The sequence below is a fragment of the Eptatretus burgeri genome, chromosome 8 (genome assembly GCF_056783735.1).
Source record: "Eptatretus burgeri isolate ZD-2024b chromosome 8, Ebu_testis_v1, whole genome shotgun sequence".
Classification (NCBI taxonomy): Eukaryota; Metazoa; Chordata; class Myxini; order Myxiniformes; family Myxinidae; genus Eptatretus; species Eptatretus burgeri.
In genome coordinates, this window is record NC_140968.1 from 38,885,529 (window position 1) to 38,903,696 (window position 18,168).

Genomic DNA, 18,168 nt, shown 5'->3' on the forward strand with positions numbered 1-18,168 from the left:
ATTTCTGAAGAAGAACAGGGTCAAAGTGATTCAGTGGCCAAGTATGTCTCCTGATCTGAACCCAATCGAGCACCTATGGGGAATTCTGAAGAGACAAGTTGAGCATCACTCTCCATCCAGCATCCAGACTCAAAAACAGGTCGTTCTTGAAGAATGGAAAAAGATAGATGTTGCAATATGTCGCCAACTTGTTCATTCCATGCCGAGAAGACTTGGTGCTGTCCTTCAAAATCATGGAGGTCATACAAAATACTAGATGTAGTAGTTTTTGTTATGGGGTGTATTCATTTTTGCATCAACTAATTTGAGTAAAACTGAAGATTTTGTCATCTAAGTTATATTATTAACCTTACTTTCATGTTATGAGTTAAACAAATTTTCTATAAAACTCATTTTTGTCAAAATTTTGGAAATTATTCTTGTGTTCATTGAGATATTGATTAAAATCTTACTTTTCAAATGGGGTGTATTCATTTATGTTGAGCACTGTATGTGTATGTGTGTATATATATATATATATATATATGTGTATGTGTGTATATATATATATATATATATATATATATATATATATATATATATATATATATATATATATATATATATATATATATATATATATATATATATATATATATATATATATATATATATATATATATATATCAAAGAGCTTTGGACGGATTCGGACGAAACTTGGTGGACAGGTTGGTTATGTAACAAGAACGAATTTATTCGATTTTTGTGAGGATCCAGATCCGGACATGAGAATGTTTTTAAATTTTTCAAGTGATTCTTCACCATTCAGAGACGTGGCCAAAAACGATATATCACATGATATATCAAAATATTTGTGACCCCGATATGTTCCACTGGATCAGGAATTGTGCGGCGAAGGTATGCATTCTACCAAGTACCCTTCGAGTTTAAACTGTGATGTTTATTTTTGGATGATATTTTCTATATATTTTCCTCAATATTTTCTGGAAGCCCAGGAACCACACTCCCTTATTCCCATAGGAATTTGGTTTCGAACATCATGGCATTTTCGAGGAACATCACCCCCGTGATATTTTAGGGTTTGCTGTATACAAATTCACTTTTATAGTGTAGATCTGCATTGACAATGCCATGCTCCAACTCAATACGATAAACATTGTGATGACATTATTGGATTGTCATCATAGAGTCCTCACTTTCTTTGATCTCTGGTTGTGCTGTTTACTTGCAGCATCAGGATCTTGCCCCACCACCAAAACACAGGTGGCTTTTTTGTGGCAGTAATTGAAAAGAAGACCACCCTGCCTTGGAGCAAGCAACAACCAAAGGTGATAAAAGGTTGAACTGTTGCATTGCCTATTCTTTTTTCCTCCCCCTGTCCCCATTCATTTGCTGTCATAGTTTAACTTTGATTTCATCTTTGGACCACTTTTGTTTGAATGTTTCAGGTCAAGCAATGCCATTCTAAAGATGATGTGAGAAAAGAGTCCAGCAGTACATCCACCTGCGTTGAGGGTTCTGGTGCCATGTCCACCTGCGTCGAGGGCTCCGGCGCCGCGCCGACCTGCATCGAGGGTTCTGGTGCCGCGCCCACCTGCGTCGAGGGCTCCAGCACCGATGGCTCCAACGCCGTGCCTGCTTGCGCTGCCACCCCTGCCTACTTCAAGGGACCACGTGCTTTAAGGGATGGCATTTGTATGTAAGTCTGCATGGTGTTTAATTTTGATTCCCTTTTTATTTAACTCTTTCGTTTGTAACAGTTTCTTCCTGACCCAACATATCTTGTTTGGCATGACCACGTTTTTACCTCTTTGGCTGACTGGATTGCTCTGACCAAGTCCTCCTCCGAACAAGAGAATGAAGCTGATGGGTTTCAAAGAGGATCCGTTTGTCTTCCTGAAAGGGGACGATGCAGTATTTTCGTCTTTTGAGTACGTACAAATCTCTGTTTGTTTCCTTGGAATGCAGCAGAATAACTTAAGTGCATGCCGTGATTTTAATGAGGAGCGTTGTCTGCAATTGTTTGCTGAACAGCAGACCCTCCCCATTCATGGGGGTTACGTTCTTGGAAAAACCCAGCATTGGGAAAAACCGCAATGTGCAAAGTTAAGACCTTATGGGGAAAATAGCGTTTGGGGAACCAACTCAAAAATGTATCGACTTTTTTGCCTAAACTGTGATCGTAAAAATGAATTGTACTTACTTTTTATGATGGTGATGAAGGGCGTTGGAGGTTATTGAGATAATGTCGACTTCCTTGGCTTTGGGTCATCAGGGTCATCAAGCTTTGTGAAGAAGGAGCCGATCTTTGTCTGCTTTGCCTTGTTCTGCATGTCCTTAGAGACCTCCGGATAATGTGCCATGACAGCGTCCATCTCTCGCTTAAATTTCAAGCACCCCTCCATGAAGGCTTCTTCTTCTTCTTCTTTTTCTTCTTTTTCTTCTTTTTCTCTCTTTTTCTCTCTTTTTCTCTCTTTTTCTCTCTTTTTCTCTCTTTTTCTCTCTTTTTCTCTTTCTCTCTTTTTCTCTCTTTTTCTCTCTTTTTCTCTCTTTTTCTCTCTTTTTCTCTCTTTTTCTCTCTTTTTCTCTCTTTTTCTCTCTTTTTTTATTTTTCTCTTTTTCTCTTTTTTTCTTTTTCTCTCTTTTCTCCTTTTCTTCTTTTCTTCTTTTCTCTTTTCTCTTTTCTCTTTTCTTTTTTTTTTCTTCTTCTTTTTCTTTTTTCTTCTTCTTTTTCTTTTTTCTTCTTCTTTTTCTTTTTCTTTTTCTTTTTCTTCTTCTTTTTCTTTTTCTTCTTCTTTTTCTTTTTTCTTCTTCTTTTTCTTTTTTCTTCTTCTTTTTCTTTTTTCTTCTTCTTTTTCTTTTTTCTTCTTCTTTTTCTTTTTTCTTCTTCTTTTTCCTTTTTCTTCTTCTTTTTCTTTTTTCTTCTTCTTTTTCAGAGCCTTGAGCCTCTATTTATGCCATGCACCTAAACTTTTGAGCTGGAGCAGACAAGTACGCGGGACATTATATTGTTAGACCCGTTTCTTTGACAAATTTCAACAATGATTTGCAGAGTCGAGGGTGCTTCGAGCTCAATCGGCAAAGTGTGTCCAGTACACCTGATCAGCTGATCCCCATCTCTCAGGCAGTGGAACAGGTGCAACCTGTACTGATGGCATTGTGTGAAGATGTGATCCACATCTTTGGGAACCTGATATCGCTCGCAGAACCCCGTGGGGTGACACCCTACCGGCCTAGCCTCTGTGAATAAAAGTTTAGAGAACAATGTCCGAGTCTGAGCCTGCAGAGGATTGCCTGGTCCCTTCGGGAGAGTCTGTGAACTTGATGAAGACGAGCAAAAACCTCTCAAGATATGTTCCTCATTCTGCTTTATCCCAAGTCTTCTCTTTCATGCTCATAAACTTTGTCTTATTTCCCTCTCCTCACTTAAGAACAAATAAACAAATATTTTCATTCAAAAAAATTAACAAATCATGAACTCATTCTGCCTCCTTTTTCCTTCCCAAGTTCATTCTTTATTTCTTCTTTTCTCATGACCTCCAAATTAAACCAACATTCCTCATAATTGAATTAATTTGCTTCTTACTTTAAAAGCTTTGAATAACATTTTATCTTGTTTCACTTATCTTTTATCACGAAAACCCTACGTTCTTATTCTTCTTCACAACACCCCAAATGTTGTTCATAACTACAGTCGTGGCCAAAAATATTGGCACCCTTGCCCTCTTTACAAATAACTCACAATTTCCTCGAAAAATAAGTTGAAATTGACAAAAGAAATTTGGTCTCCACCATTCTTTATTTCACTGCTAATATTACAGAACCGTTGTTTTTGATTCAGAACTTAATATAACCTTTCAGAGAAGAAAATAAAAAGAAATGGCATTGACGTCCTTGAGTTAATATTTGGTATCACAGCCTTTGGACAAAATAACTGCAGTCAAGCACTTCCTGTAGCCATGAATGATCTTCCTACACCTCTCTGCTGGCACTTTGGCCCACTCTTCTTGTGCAAACTGCTCCAGTTCTCCCAGATTTGAAGGGTGCCTTCTCCCACCTGCTGTTTTCAGATCTCCCCACAGGTGTTCAATGGGATTCAGATCTGGACTCATTGTTGGCCACTTCAGAACTGTCCAGTATTTTGTCTTGAACCATTCCAGAGTGTTTTTTTTAAAGTGTGTTTGGGGTCATTGTCCTGCTGCAAGACCCCATGACCTTCGATGGAGACACAGCTTTTTGACACTGAGTTGAACATTTTGCTCCAAAATACCTTGGGAATCTCCTGATTTCATGATTCCATGCACACATTCAAGGCACCCAGTGCCAGAGGCAGCACAGCAACCCCAAAACATCACTGAACCTCCTCGATGTTTGACTGAAGAGAAAGTTTTTATTTTTTATTTTATTTGAAGACTTCATTTTGTTTTCTCGAAACAGATATGATGTGCTTTACCAAAAAGCTCGAATTTGGTCTCTTCTGTTCACAGGACATTCTCCTCGAATGATTTAGGCCTGTTCAGGTGTATTTTGGCAAACTCCAGTCAGGCTTTCTTATGTCTCTCTCAGTTGTGGGGTCCTCCTTTGTCTCCGACCATGGAACTCTCTTTCATTGAGTTGGCGACAGATGGTGTGAGTTGAAACTGTCGCACCTTGTCTGAAGGTCAGCTTGAATCTGTTTGGCAGTTGATCGAGGTTCTTTCTCCATCATTCATATAATCCTTTGCTGCAATCTTCGATCATATTTTCTCTTGTGGCCATTTCCTGATAACATTGCGTATGGTGGACACAAGAACATCAAGGTCTCTGGCGATGGACTTTTCGCCCTGAGATTGTCCATGCTTGGCTGCAATCTTCTGTCTGACCTCCTCAGACAATTCTCTGGTTCTCTTTCTTTTCTCCACGCTCATTGTGGTCCACACAGTGACACAAAACAGCAGAATGACTCCTTTTCTCTATTCAAACTGGTTGAATGAGTGATTTTTATATTACAGGCACTGGCAACTCACCACAAGTGAGTTCAATTCCTAAGAATCACCAGCTTTAAATCTTATTACATTTAAGAATGTCAAAAAGGTGCCAAAATATTGTCCTGGCCATTTTAGGATTTCTGTGTGGAATAAGCGAAGATTTAGTAATTTTTTTCAGCTTTTTTTTTTTTTTTTGTTCTCCTGAACACCAAATAAATACATGGGTGGATACCAAACAATTTTTTTTATTTCAACAATTTTCTGGAAGAAATGGTGCATTATTTGAAAAACGTGCAAGGTTGCCAATATTTTTAGCCACGGCTGTATATTCTGTCACAAACACGATATCAAACTAAATTGTGCGTTATCAAACTAAATCACATGATATCACATGATTACAGTCCGTGCAGCATAGTATCGAAAGAGTAATTAACCTCCGCCATCGAAGATCGGAGGTTACTGTTTTCACCCCTTTTTGTTTGTTTGTTTGTTTGTGAACAGTATTCCGGAAAAACTCCTGGACGGATTTCGACGAAACTTGGTGGGGGGATGAGGTATGGTCCAAGGATCATGCCATTAGATTTTGGACTTGGTCCAAAATCCAATATGGCGGCCATTTTCAAAAAATATTAGAATTTTTTTTTTGCATTTCTCCATGATTTAAGTGATTTACAACCCCCCCCCGCCCCCCCAAAAAAATTGTTAGAGGAAAAAAAAAATTTTGCAACTTTTTTTTCAACAATTTCGATTTTTTTTTTGCATTTCTACATGTTATAAGTGATTTCCAACAAAAAAACATGCCAAAATTATAATTGCGGCTGATTTTGGAACTTCAGGTGGATATACCCACGTAAAAGCAATTTCTGTCTCAAGGAATCTAGTTATGACGAATGAATTGAGTATGTAAAAGTTAAAAGTAAAAGGGAGAATTGCAAACTATAACTCTGTGAGCACTGTTGACGTCAAATTGAATGAATAGGATATCAGGTTCACTTGAGTGACCTAGCAGTATTGGCGGTGGAGGTTTTGCACTCTACCGAGTGCTCCCCCTCCAGATGAATCTGCGATGGAGGGCAGCATGGGGCTGTGGGGTAAGATGGATATGCAAGGTTGTGTATTCCTCCGCGCCAGATGACGATAGAGCGAGGGACCCATGCTGTGATCGGCACTATTTACCACAATGATTCAACCGCGATAGAGTGAAACGGCAATGCGGAAACCCGTGATCGGGGTGAGCCTGCTGTATGTGCATTTATTGGATTTTCTTGTTCACTGGAGGTGGGAAGATTTTTCTGATTTAACAGTGGTGAGGTGCTCACCAACAGGGTTTGGAGGAGTTTTTAACAGGAGTGATCACTCCATTACTCCTGCACTATCATTTAAACCTCATTGCCCAATCAGTGGCTTGGTTTTTATAAAATAACACCAATGTTTTCAAAGCTATAGACATTCCATTCCATTTTACTGTAACCCTTTTGTTGATACTCAATGGACAGCTGCCATACTTGCTGCAAGCAGTGGCAGCATCTCTCTGCTCCCCACTCATGCCTTCCTTCTCCCCCCCCCCTTCCCTTTGTGTTTTTATTGATGCTTGTGTGCAGGAAATTTTATGGTTTGCATCGCAAATTTCCTCGGGAATGTGTCCTGATGCCCACGCACATGGGAAAGAAACGTAATCTTTATATGGTCTCTCCCCAGTTGCGCCAGTTCTTGATCTACAACAGTGAATTTGTCAAGGTAGGTCTGTATATGGTCAGGCTCTGCCATGAGGTGGGAGGACACTTGTCAGTATGCTTAGTTATTTTATTTGCTCATGAATTGCGGTCTTTCTGGCAACCTGTGACCTTGCTGGCGTGACCTCCTTGTACTTTGATGAGAAGGGCTTGACTGACAATTTTTGCAAAATCCTTTCAAGCTGGTCTTTTAAAAATTATTCTTTTTATTATGTCTTTCTTTCTTTCTCCTTTCTGAATCTTTTCTTCCTCCAGAGATAAGATTGATAGAGTACGGTGCTGTCTTTTATGTTGGGCATTTAAAGCCCCTTCCGCATAAACGCAAAGGCGTGTACCTCAGACATTTTCCACAATTCCTTTGATTTGACCATTTGAAACCAGATTATTTAGTGGCTGTTTCATTTGTTGCCTTTTATCTATTTACTTTTGCAAGTTCAGCTTGCAATGAAAAAAAAAAGGTTTATAAAGCACCGAATGAGCAAAATTATTGCATTTACAGAATGTGTTGATTGGGAAGTGGATATAATATAGACTGTTATAAAAATGCCTGGGAAGGAGAGGGCAATCCACCCAGTATAACCCTTGCCAAGAAACTGCTTTGGCAGGAGTTAACCTGCCCTCGGGCAGAATATCAGAATACATGAGAAATGACTTAAACACTGAGTATGGGAAATACTGAGCCATGAACACTTTGTTAACCTCCGCCATCGAAGATGGACGGAGGTTACTGTTTTCACCCGTCTGTTTGTTTGTTTGTGAACAGTATTACAGAAAGACTCCTGGACGGATTTCGACGAAACTTGGTGGGGGGATGAGGTATGGTCCAAGGATCATGCCATTAGATTTTGAACGTGGTCCAAAGTCCAATATGGCCGCTGTGGCGGCCATTTTGAAAAAATATTTGAATTTTTGTTTTTGCATTTCTACATGCTTTCAGTAATGTCCAACCAAAAAAAAACATTTGTTGGAGAAAAAAAACCAGAAAATTTTGCAACTTTTTTTCAAAAAAATGTCGATTTTATTTGAAAAAGATTTGAATATTTTTTTTACATTTCTACATGGTTTAAGTGATTTATGAGAAAACCCCAGAAATTTTGCAACTTTTTTTTAAAAAAAATTCGATTTTATTTTTTTTGCATTTCCACATGCGCGTCGATCTAGTTTAGTTTATTCAATCGTGGTTCAGTCGAGTCTGATCCGTTTTGACCTACAATGAATAGGATATCAGGTTCACTTAAGTGACCCAGCAGTATTGGCGGTAGAGGTTTTGCACTCTACCGAGTGCTCCCCCTCAAGTTACCTCTGCCACCAAAGTTGAAGGAGGTGATATTTTCACCCCTTTCTGTTTGTTTGTGTGCACGATATCTCAAAAAGTTGTGGACAGATCCGGATGAAATTTTGTGGACGGGTGCGGTGTGTGATAAGGATGAACTGATTAGATTTGGTGAAGATCCGGATCTGTATCCGACAACTCCAATTTTTTAAGTGATTCTTCACCATTGAGAGATCAGGCCGAGAGCCATATGTAGCACGATATCTCAAAAAGTTGTGGACGGATCTGGATGACTTTTTGTGGACAGGTTGGGTGTGTGACAAGGATGAACTGATTCGATTTTGGTGAATATCCAAATCCAGATCTGGACATGAGAATTATTTAAGTTTTTTGAAGTGATTCTTCACCATTGAGAGATAGGGCCAAAAATGATATAGTGCTGTCTCACATGATATTTCAAAAATGTATTGGGCCCAATATGTTCTCGCGGATCAGGCATTACATGGTGGAGGTATACGCTCCACTGAGTGCCCTTCTAGTTGGTGTAAAGGAACATTAATGTGCATCAGACCATTTAATATATGGACTGAATTTTGGACCTGTTTGTCATTCTCTCAAGTTCTCACTTCGTGGGTTGGGAAACCTCTCGCTGTCTGTATTTTTGGTCCTGAACAGGTGATCAACACAGGAGTGCAGATGTGGTCATCTAATTCTGATATGGAGTCATCCGGCTGCATGTACCGCCTCAGCCAGGAGGTGAGGTAGATGCAAGCACAGTGTTGTTACCTTGTCCTCTGCATTATTATTTTAGTTAGCTTTGTGTCATGCCTTGAAAGTCAATGTCTTCGATCTTTATTCCCATTGGGTATCTTTCAGTTGATGAAAAAGTTCATTTGGAAGAATTGATACGTTTGTTGTTTTTTTTTTTTATGAGGCATGCTTATGTGTCGCTTTGCAGTTGTTTAATCAAGACAGCATGTTGGACTTCACAAACGTATTGCATGTTTATCTGCGAATCTCAATGAGGATGTAAAATGAAGTGAAACACATGAAAAATGAATTTTTTGTGACACTGTTACTGTTGTTGGAATGGCTGTGGTGGTGGTTTGTGTGCTCTTTCGTAGCCTTCTGAAGGGTTCCCACTGTCGTATAATAATAAAAATGGTGCCGTTACATCATTGCACACCAATGTTTTTCCTTTTAGTAATAGATGAAGTATCTTCTTGTACGAACTGTTCGAGTATTTCAGATTGAGCAAATATGAAGGGCTGGATCATCTCTCACACATGTTCTGCATCTGCAGGGTATATACACAATCTTGCCATATATTTCGTCTCGAATTATGGCTGCCAGTTATGAGGACGTGCTTGTTCTTCTGACTCAGGAGAACCCTTGCCTGTCCAAGTTCTCCCCTGAACTGCGAAGCCAAGCCAAAGAGTTTGGTATCGTAGGGTTTTGGGCTTTTTCTCTCTCGTCATATGACTGAGTTGCCAAGCAACTTGAATTAAAAAAAATAAAATCTTTATGCCAGTGAAACTTTCAAACAGTTGCTTGGATGAACCTTAACAATACCCCCCTTCTTGCAGGTATTGGAAGTGTGCTGCTGAAATACCAATTGAATCAAGAGTAAGTACACCTAGTTATTATCTTCTTCAAATTATACATTTGCTGGATGTAACAGCAGACTTCATGAAAAATTGCTTTTGCAGTTCAAGGAAGTGGCCCCTTGTGCCCTGTTAATGGAAAATTGCTCATCAGATGCAGATGGATATGACACACTGACCGTTGTCACGTTATCATATACAACCTCTGTATATCCATCGGGAATATTGAAGAAACTGTCTTTGAGACGTTTGCACGTCCTCTTATGTGTAGCATTGCCACGAGATAATAAAAGCAGAGATAACTTGTCGTTTGCATCAACTTGCCAAGTTGATTAAAAAAGGCAAGTGTGTGTGTGTGTTAGACGAGACGACTCGTCATCCTGCCCATTGGTGATGTGTGGCTGGCGAGGCAAGATTTCCCTGCACTGCTTCATGAAGAGAAATGATCGCTTGCACTACCTGCGCCTGCTGGGAGTCAACGTGTCCCCGGACTCTCTGAAACCTGAGGTTGAGCTTGGTAGGCAGGCAAAAGACATGCATTCGAAGGGAGAGATGGAAACGGGAGTGAAAGCAGAGGAGAATGCAGATTTAGGTGGAGAAATGGAGGCAGTCATGAAAGCAGAGGAGCTGATGGAAATTAAAGTAGAGGAGAATGTGGATTCAAATGGAGAAATGGAGACAGCCATGAAAGCAGAGGAGTTGATGCAAATTAAAGTGGAGAATGTGGATTCGGGTGGAGAAATGGAGGCAAGAGTGAAAGCAGAGGAGCTGAATGAATAACAAATTGAGGGAAATGCAGATTCACAGGCGGGAGACAAATTTGGACAGAAAATGGTGGTTGACTAACATGTGATAAAGTTTTGAGAAAATGTTGAGGGAGTCATCTCTTACCTACTGTGCAAGAGAATGAAGAAAAAAAAAATACTTGTATTTTGGGAGGGAAGTCCAATGGTTAGAGAGATTAGCAAAAGTCAAGCTGTTGAAGAAATTGAGGCCACAAAGCAGGTGTATGGAGGGGAATGCCGCTGCATATCCACAAGCAAGTTCACATTTTGTTGCTTGGCTCTTGCAACATCCTCCATTCATCAGGATCAGGCCAGAGTTATCAAAAAAACAGAAAAATCACTCAAATCTGCCAGAACAGGCCGCTTTTGTTTTTTCGCTGGATTGTAAATGTCATGACCTCATTGCCGTGATGTCATTGTGTTTACCTCTCAAACTTCAATTATTGCACTTCTTCATTGAGCCCTTTCGCGACAATGGGCACGTTTCCAGGTGATGAAATACAATGGTTCCATAAACTACCGGCATTGGTAACAGCCGTATGCTCGCAAGTTCCATTTAATTGCAACAAGCTTCTTGAGAATGCAAAGCCCTCTGTCATTTTTGATAGGTTCCGCATGACCCAGTAACATCGTTCGTGCATATGTACTGCAGTCGTAGTTGTTCACTCGTGTTGTAACCCTCAAAGCAAAGAGGTGTGGAGGTACTCTTTGTCTTGTTCCATATTTTGTAGATGATGAAAGTGTAGATTTTTGCCGCAGCTTTCAAGCAAATGCTTTTGTTTTCTTTCCTGATAGTATTTCATAGATCACCTTGGTTCTGTACTCCATGGCTGCAAAATCCACTTCTTTTTCTTCGTTTACATAATAAATTTTACAACTTATGACAGTATGAGGGTGCCATTTGTGGTGTTTTGTTCACTGATGATTAGCAAAAACAACAATGGAAGCCTTGTTCATATCTCGTTTTCTGTGCTGTTTTTTTTGTATACATGGTCGAGGCAAGTTGTTAATACAGTGCGTCATGTACCAATAATGTATTGTGGTTTGCTCTTGACCTGCTAATGGGAACACAGAGCTGGGTGCTGGCTCAACATCATCATTGCATCTTACCCTATCAATTCTTACGACAAGATTGCACATGCCTCGGCGAGATCGATGGCATGAGTCAACAGCAGAGCAGATGGTGCATAGTTTGCAACGCATCTCCGAAGTCACACATCACCGAGTCACCGGACATTGTAATCCCATTCCTGCATAATCACTTATGAGCGACCATTGCAAGTGCGTAAACGATTGAGGCATTGCCATGTCGGTCACGGTTCAGAGGCCCCAGCTGGGAGATGTTCCATCGGGTTTAATATCCAGTCCATGTGGTTTGCTCTGCAGATGTGCTCTGCAGGCTTTGATTCTCCATTTTTGACATTGACAGTCCAGGAAGTTGATACTCAACTTCAATTTTAAGGTAGGAATGGATTAGTCAATCCTTCAAGTTTCTATTAAAGGATGCAAATAAATAAAGCAGCATCAAAATGGTTATAGACTGCGTATGTTGTTCATGGTTAACCTTTAAATTGAAAAGGGAAGGTCGAAAAGGTTTGTGAAATAGAAATTAATTAATTTTATTATTGCTCTATCCTCGTGCGTAAAACGATCATTGTGGCGATTGTCATGGGTTTGGAGGTTGTACTGACTCTGGACTTTGCTGTCATTTGCTTTTCTTTATTCCTTTCCCTTGTGAGGCTTGTTAAGTGCCTTAGTGAAAACAAATAATGGGGCGAAAGTTTGAATGTTTTCTCATCGAAACAGATGGATTTGGTCCAGCTTTGGTTTACTTTTTCGTTGTTGTGGAAGTTTTTTTTGGAGTTGTAATCTATATCTATCTATAATTCCAGCAGTGTGTGTGTGTGTGTGTGTGTGTGTGTGTGTGTGTGTGTGTGTGTGTGTGTGTGTGTGTGTGTGTGTGTGTGTGTGTGTGTGTGTGTGTGTGTGTGTGTGTGTGTGTGTGACCACTGTTTCTCGACAACCACTGGTCCAATCAAATTGAAACTTGACTTGCCAGGTATATTGCTGGGACCTGAGGATGTACCTTTTCAAGGTTTGATATTAATCTAACCCTAACAGCTCGGTTCCCAAGTTATGGCCATTTATTTACCCAACCAATGACAGGACACGTTGCTAAGTAGGCATGGCTGATGGGGAAAGACAACCTCAACCGTGGTCCCCATTATGGGTTACAACGTACGGACTTGCGCATAATGATGACTTCGTGTATTCTAATAATTTCTCGATTGCTTATGCGTATTTTAGATAAACACAATGCCCCAAGTTATGATCGTTTTCATATTAGACGGCGCATAAATTTCGGTAACATCAGAGTGAGTTGGTATGCTCCGAAGCAGGAAGTAAAAAAAATTTCAAGTAATTTTTTTTTCCCCCCCCCCCTCTTCTCTTTGTCTTTTTCCTTGAGAAAAGGCAAAATACGTTGGCGCTAATTGAATAATTGGCCAGTGAAACTAAATTGCTAATAATCGTAACTGCGATATGCGAACTTCCGGACAGTGAGGCCTTGACTTCCGGATCGTGACGAGTACTGTATTTTCTCGATTTATCGACTTACTGTATTTTTTCTTTCTCGCTTTCTGTATTTTCTCGATTTTTCTGAAACACAATGCCCCAATTCAGTCAGTGACGATTACTGTATTCTTTGTCGATTTTTTTTTTCTTGATTAATCGACTTACTGTATTCTTTCTTTCTCAATTTCTTTCTCGATTTTCTTCAACACAATGCCGCAATCCAGTCATCATTTACGAGAGCGAAGGAACGGCCTGTGTGGTTGTTGTTTCTGGCGAAGTTTGTTTGAAAGTTTTTTTTGTTTTGTTTTGTTTGCACGTACAGGCACGCACCTGCGGGCATGCACTAGTATTACTAAACTCTCATCTTGTATATGTGTATTATGTTACCGAAATACAGCAAAAACGGAACACAATAGTGCAAAAATTTTAGGGCCACCTCACTCACCATTCTCCTGCGGTTTGTAGTTTCAAGTTTCATTCAACTCGAGCAATGAAAAAATTATTTTAAAAAATCAATTCCGATTCAGCCAAGTACTCTTCAGGAGTATTTGATCAATGCAAACAACCTCAGCAGTATAGTTTGCTGGAGCTATCTTTTTTTTTTTTTCCTTGAAATTATTTATTTTAAAATCTCAAAACATTTAGTATCGACAAAGAACAATTTATTTTTAAGCATAAAATAAACCGTCATTTTGATCTCATCCTTCCGTGTTCATCAATAAATAAAATGGTCTTTTGAAGATTACGCACAATAATTTCTTCAACTTTCTTTTGTCCGTTTTTATTTTTTTCACATTGACGTGCAATATAAAGTTTCGTTCAAATTGGGCAACGAAAAAAATTATTAAATCAATTCCTGATTCAGTCAAGTACTCTTCGGGATTATTTGATCAATGCAAACAACCTCAGTGTTATAGTTTGCTTGAGCTATCATTTTTTTTTTTTTTTTCGAAATGATTTTGTTATCAAATTTTTTTTTTTTTATCAATCTCAGGATAAAAGTACAGAAATTGCCTCTTGCATGTCATGTAAATATATTTGGAGTTTCAATGCAAACGAAGGCCTTACCTCATCTAAAGTATTGTTTTTGGAGCTTCCTTCAAAAAAACAACCATTTTCATAATTTTATTGTCGCTTTTGGTGTTTCAAACATTTTGTGATAATTTTGTTCTGAGAGCTCCAGACATTTCCATTGAACTCCTGGCTACTTCCATTTTGAGTTTGTTTGCTGTTCCAATTTTTTTTCTTCTTCTTGCTCTTTCAAACGTTTTTTAAAAATCCAGTTTAGGTTGTTTTACTTTGGTCAATAATGACACGATTTCACATGTTTGGATGTCTTTAATTGCATGTTTCATTTTTTATCACCTGAGTGAGGCCATAGTTGGCCAAGCAAGGGAAAGGACAGTGAGAGACAGAGAGAGAGAGAGAGAGAGAGACAGTGAGAGAGAGAGACAGTGAGAGAGAGAGACAGTGAGAGAGAGAGACAGTGAGAGAGAGAGACAGTGAGAGAGAGAGAGAGAGAGGGAGAGAGAGAGAGAGAGAGGTTGGAGAGAGAGAGAGACAGTGAGAGAGAGAGAGACAGTGAGAGAGAGAGAGACAGTGAGAGAGAGAGACAGTGAGAGAGAGAGAGACAGTGAGAGAGAGAGACAGTGAGAGAGAGAGACAGACACAGAGAGAGAGAGAGAGAGAGAGAGAGAGAGAGAGAGAGAGAGAGAGAGAGAGAGACACAGAGAGAGAGAAAGAGACACAGACAGAGAGAGATAAAGAGATACAGAGAAAGAAAGAGACAGAGACAGAGAAAGAGAGAGAGAGAGAGAGAGAGAGGTTGGAGAGAGAGAGAGAGAGAGAGAGCGCAATAACCTGCAAGTAAGAGGGTTGGGTTGGGCTAATGGTGTCGAGAACATCACGAGTCGGCATAAGGATGCGAGGAGTGTGTGATGTGAGAAGGTGGTGTGCCGTGTGTTTAAAACCCAAGCCAATAAGGAAGGGCATGATGGAATACTTTCTGGCAGGTGGTTCCACAGACTGAACAAAGGCATTGAGGTGTCCTCCTGCCCTGGATTTTGGAAGTTTAATCAGAGGGGGGGTTACTGGAAGAACACATGTGTCCTGGAGTTGCTGAGGGAACGATGCTGAAGGCTACCGACATGTGTGCGATGTGACAGCAACAAGCCTCGTCACAGGAAATGCCAATTTATTTTCGAATTTCTGCATGGGGAGACTCGTCTTGCCTCTTGGTGTCCCAGATTGGTTGTATAAATATTGTGACGTTTTGCATTCAGTTCTGGATCGCGAAGGGCCAAGCTGCCTCCACAAAAATCACTAGTAAATCTATTAACGTCCTTTCCTACCAAGCAACAGCCAAGCTAGTGGTCCAACAAATCGATTTTGGGCTTCACTACACCGAAGCACCAATGACCTCATGAATCAACCGACATGACATCGGGAAGTAGCTCTGCTTGCACTTTGTAATGACATCCACCGATTTTCAGTTGTGATCAATGTGGGTTTTTTCTTTGTTTCGAGCTCTCTACTCAAAGTAGTCGTGGCAATAATCGGATTTATACCATCTGCCATTACTGGTGTGTTGTCACAATCTCCTAGTTATAATTGGGGAAACGTGATATGAGGATCTAAGATCACATTTCTTGCACACCCATCGACATCGAAAATTTAATTTTCCAATTCCGAGCAATGTTGCAAACAAGTACCAGACTCTACCCAGTTCGGCTGAATTCTGTCCAGCTTTCTGTGCAGTGCGAGAATCGCACTAACTGCACTTATTTAATAGAAGATTACATCTGATCTTCATTGCATTTCCACTCTACTGATAACATTAAATGTAGATTATATAGTGATTCTCCATTTCAAAAATACGGATCAAGCTTCCTTTGAAAATAATGGTAAAGAATGAAAAAGCTTATTTGATGTTGTTTTTTGTATTTATTTATTTATTTATTTATTTGTTCTTATTTCAAACACTTCTGGGGGTTTTCTTTTTAGTGCTACACCATATACGTAATTCATCAACTTCCTTGCATCCCTGTGTGATGAATGTCCAGCTCAAGTTCACATGCGGAGCAACTTCGGAAAATAAAATGTTCAGTGTCACCCAACAAGATCCCCAACATATTTGTAGAAAGAGAAGCATGCGGATTGGAATGGTCTTTATATCATACCAAAGCCATCACTTTGTACGGATTAATTTGAGTTAATCAAAATCGACAATTCCATGGAAAATGCCAGACGTGACCATGGTCAACACTGAATGGACAGATGCATAAGCTGTTTTCATAAGGCGATAGCAAAACTTCATCTCGTAATGATGGGCTGAATGTCCTCCTCATTTCGTTATTTAAGGTTGTGCAGGAGCCTGTGACCATTCGTTTCTCTCAATGTAGTCGTGTGGAAACTGTGGATCCTTTGTTTATTACTTTCCATTTTACATTTGGAATATAAATGCTGTATTTACATGCTCAGGGTTATATTCTTGACAATCACCTTCCAATGCGGAGGTGCAAGCCAAGCTCCTCCGCTCTCCTCTCTGAAGGGGACACCTAACATACAATAGTCAATTGACCAAAATGCCGTAATTTCACGTTTTACTTTGAATTTGATTATAAATTGAACGTTTTTGCTGCGATGTTCACTTTGCGTGTGTCATGATAATGCGGCACAGCGACTAATTCAACGAATTCAGTCGACGATGGATTGGACATTGATCTGACATTGTGTGGCCTCCTCAAAATCTGGACTTTAACAACATGTGACAACTCGACAACGGTCGGGCACCTCAACAAAATGATGGGGACATCCCAATGGGGAGAGATGCTGAGGCTCTTTTGTGAGTCTAATGCATCTTGGTGTTTCCGGTCAGATCCATCAAGTAACAAAGACGCAGCAACTTCAAATTCGTTGGTTCTTGCAAAAAACGACTTCGATCGATTTGCACTAATTCTGTAGGCCATGACGAAGTAGTTGCTGCATGTTCACGGAACTCACGGTTTTCTTATCAAGAAAATACTACACGCTTTCTGTAAACAATTGCTATTCACGTGTATGTAGGAAATTAAAAATCTTACAACGAGTGTGTAAAACAATTGTGGTTTATAATCTCCACACGTGTGTTACAATTCGCTCATTTCTCATCGTCGACAAGGGGGGGAAGTAGTTTGTTGCCTTCTCGGGTTACAGTGAGTGCGCAGCGTTCGCTCCGCCGTGTCAGCTTTGTTCAGAGTGTGTGTGCGCCGTGTCTCCAACATGGGGAGGAGGAAAGGTATCGCCAGACAGAAAAAGAAGACTCGGACTGCGGCCCGTCCCGACGCGGTGAGTAATTGGCGTCCATGTTGTTTTGTGGTCCTTTTCACAGTGTGACGATTATCGCACCTGGGGTGAGGGAGCTCCCTCCATTCGAAGCTGTTCCGTCCGTGTGTTCATTTTTTAACCGCCATTCACGTATTTCAGAGGAAATCCAAGATTTTGGAATCTTTGCACGAGTTCCTCAATGCTTCGTGCTCATGGGTCACTTTTGGAGCGAATGTCAATATAATAAGTGTCCGTGTGTGTGTGTGTGTGTGTGTGTGTGTGTGTGTGTGTGTGTGTGTGTGTGTGTGTGTGTGTGTGTGTGTGTGTGTATGTGTGTGTGTGTGTGTGTGTGTGTGTGTGTGTGTGTGTGTGTCCGTCTGTCCGGCTCCTCCATAACTCCAAAACCATGAAACCCAGTGGCCTCAAACTTTGCATGCATAATGTGACTCCAAAGTGGTTCAAGAATGAAAATCGGGTGTTTTAGGTTTATTTAAACACCTCTTTTGAAGATGATTTAGGCCTTTTATCGGGGGTGCTCTTCACGAAATACCAAAATGAGTCTCACCAAGACGGCGTCACGCCATCTTGGTCAACTCTCCGTGAGCTCACAAGTCTTGAGCGGCCATATTTTTTGGCCTCCTCAACAATGCCCTGACTTGGAACAAGCTGTAATGATTTCTTGACTAAAAATTTTTTTGTTCCCCCTTTCCTCACTCGTATTGTTACGAATCTGGCAGCCATGAGCACTCAACATTCAGGTCCCCGTAGCTCAGTTGTTTCGTTAAGTAAATGTGGATAGATAGCTCCCTTTCCCGTATATGTAATGGGAATTAAGTGTACGTGTGCTGTGAGTTATTTTGTCGTTAGTTTCTTATATTCACCACAACAACGGCATCCTCCCCGGCTTCCTTCCACCATCGGCCTTTG

At 40.3% G+C, this 18,168-nt stretch overlaps 2 protein-coding genes across 5 annotated transcripts in view; both read left to right on the top strand.

The window, feature by feature from the left end:
- LOC147021568 (RNA cytosine-C(5)-methyltransferase NSUN2-like) overlaps positions 1 to 11,251 on the top strand; it is a 32,871-nt gene extending 21,620 nt beyond the window's left edge. For both annotated transcript variants that reach the window (XM_085893710.1, XM_085893711.1), the window contains 8 exons: positions 1,232 to 1,328; positions 1,449 to 1,699; positions 1,839 to 1,931; positions 6,569 to 6,704; positions 8,649 to 8,729; positions 9,277 to 9,415; positions 9,560 to 9,599; positions 9,940 to 11,251. In XM_085893710.1, the coding sequence (XP_085749836.1) occupies positions 1,232 to 1,328; positions 1,449 to 1,699; positions 1,839 to 1,931; positions 6,569 to 6,704; positions 8,649 to 8,729; positions 9,277 to 9,415; positions 9,560 to 9,599; positions 9,940 to 10,357 (1,255 nt within the window). In that variant the 3' untranslated portion in view covers positions 10,358 to 11,251. The remainder of the gene's footprint in view (positions 1 to 1,231; positions 1,329 to 1,448; positions 1,700 to 1,838; positions 1,932 to 6,568; positions 6,705 to 8,648; positions 8,730 to 9,276; positions 9,416 to 9,559; positions 9,600 to 9,939) is intronic.
- Positions 1 to 18,168, top strand: part of LOC147021566 (RNA cytosine-C(5)-methyltransferase NSUN2-like) — a 218,064-nt gene that overhangs the window by 77,364 nt on the left and 122,532 nt on the right. The window contains exon 1 of one of the 3 annotated variants that reach the window (XM_085893705.1): positions 17,048 to 17,262. The exons of the other annotated variants lie outside the window; for them this stretch is intronic. Coding sequence (XP_085749831.1) covers positions 17,197 to 17,262 — 66 coding nt within the window. The 5' untranslated portion in view covers positions 17,048 to 17,196. Of the gene's footprint in view, positions 1 to 17,047; positions 17,263 to 18,168 lie in introns of those variants that run through there. 3 annotated transcript variants of the gene reach the window in all.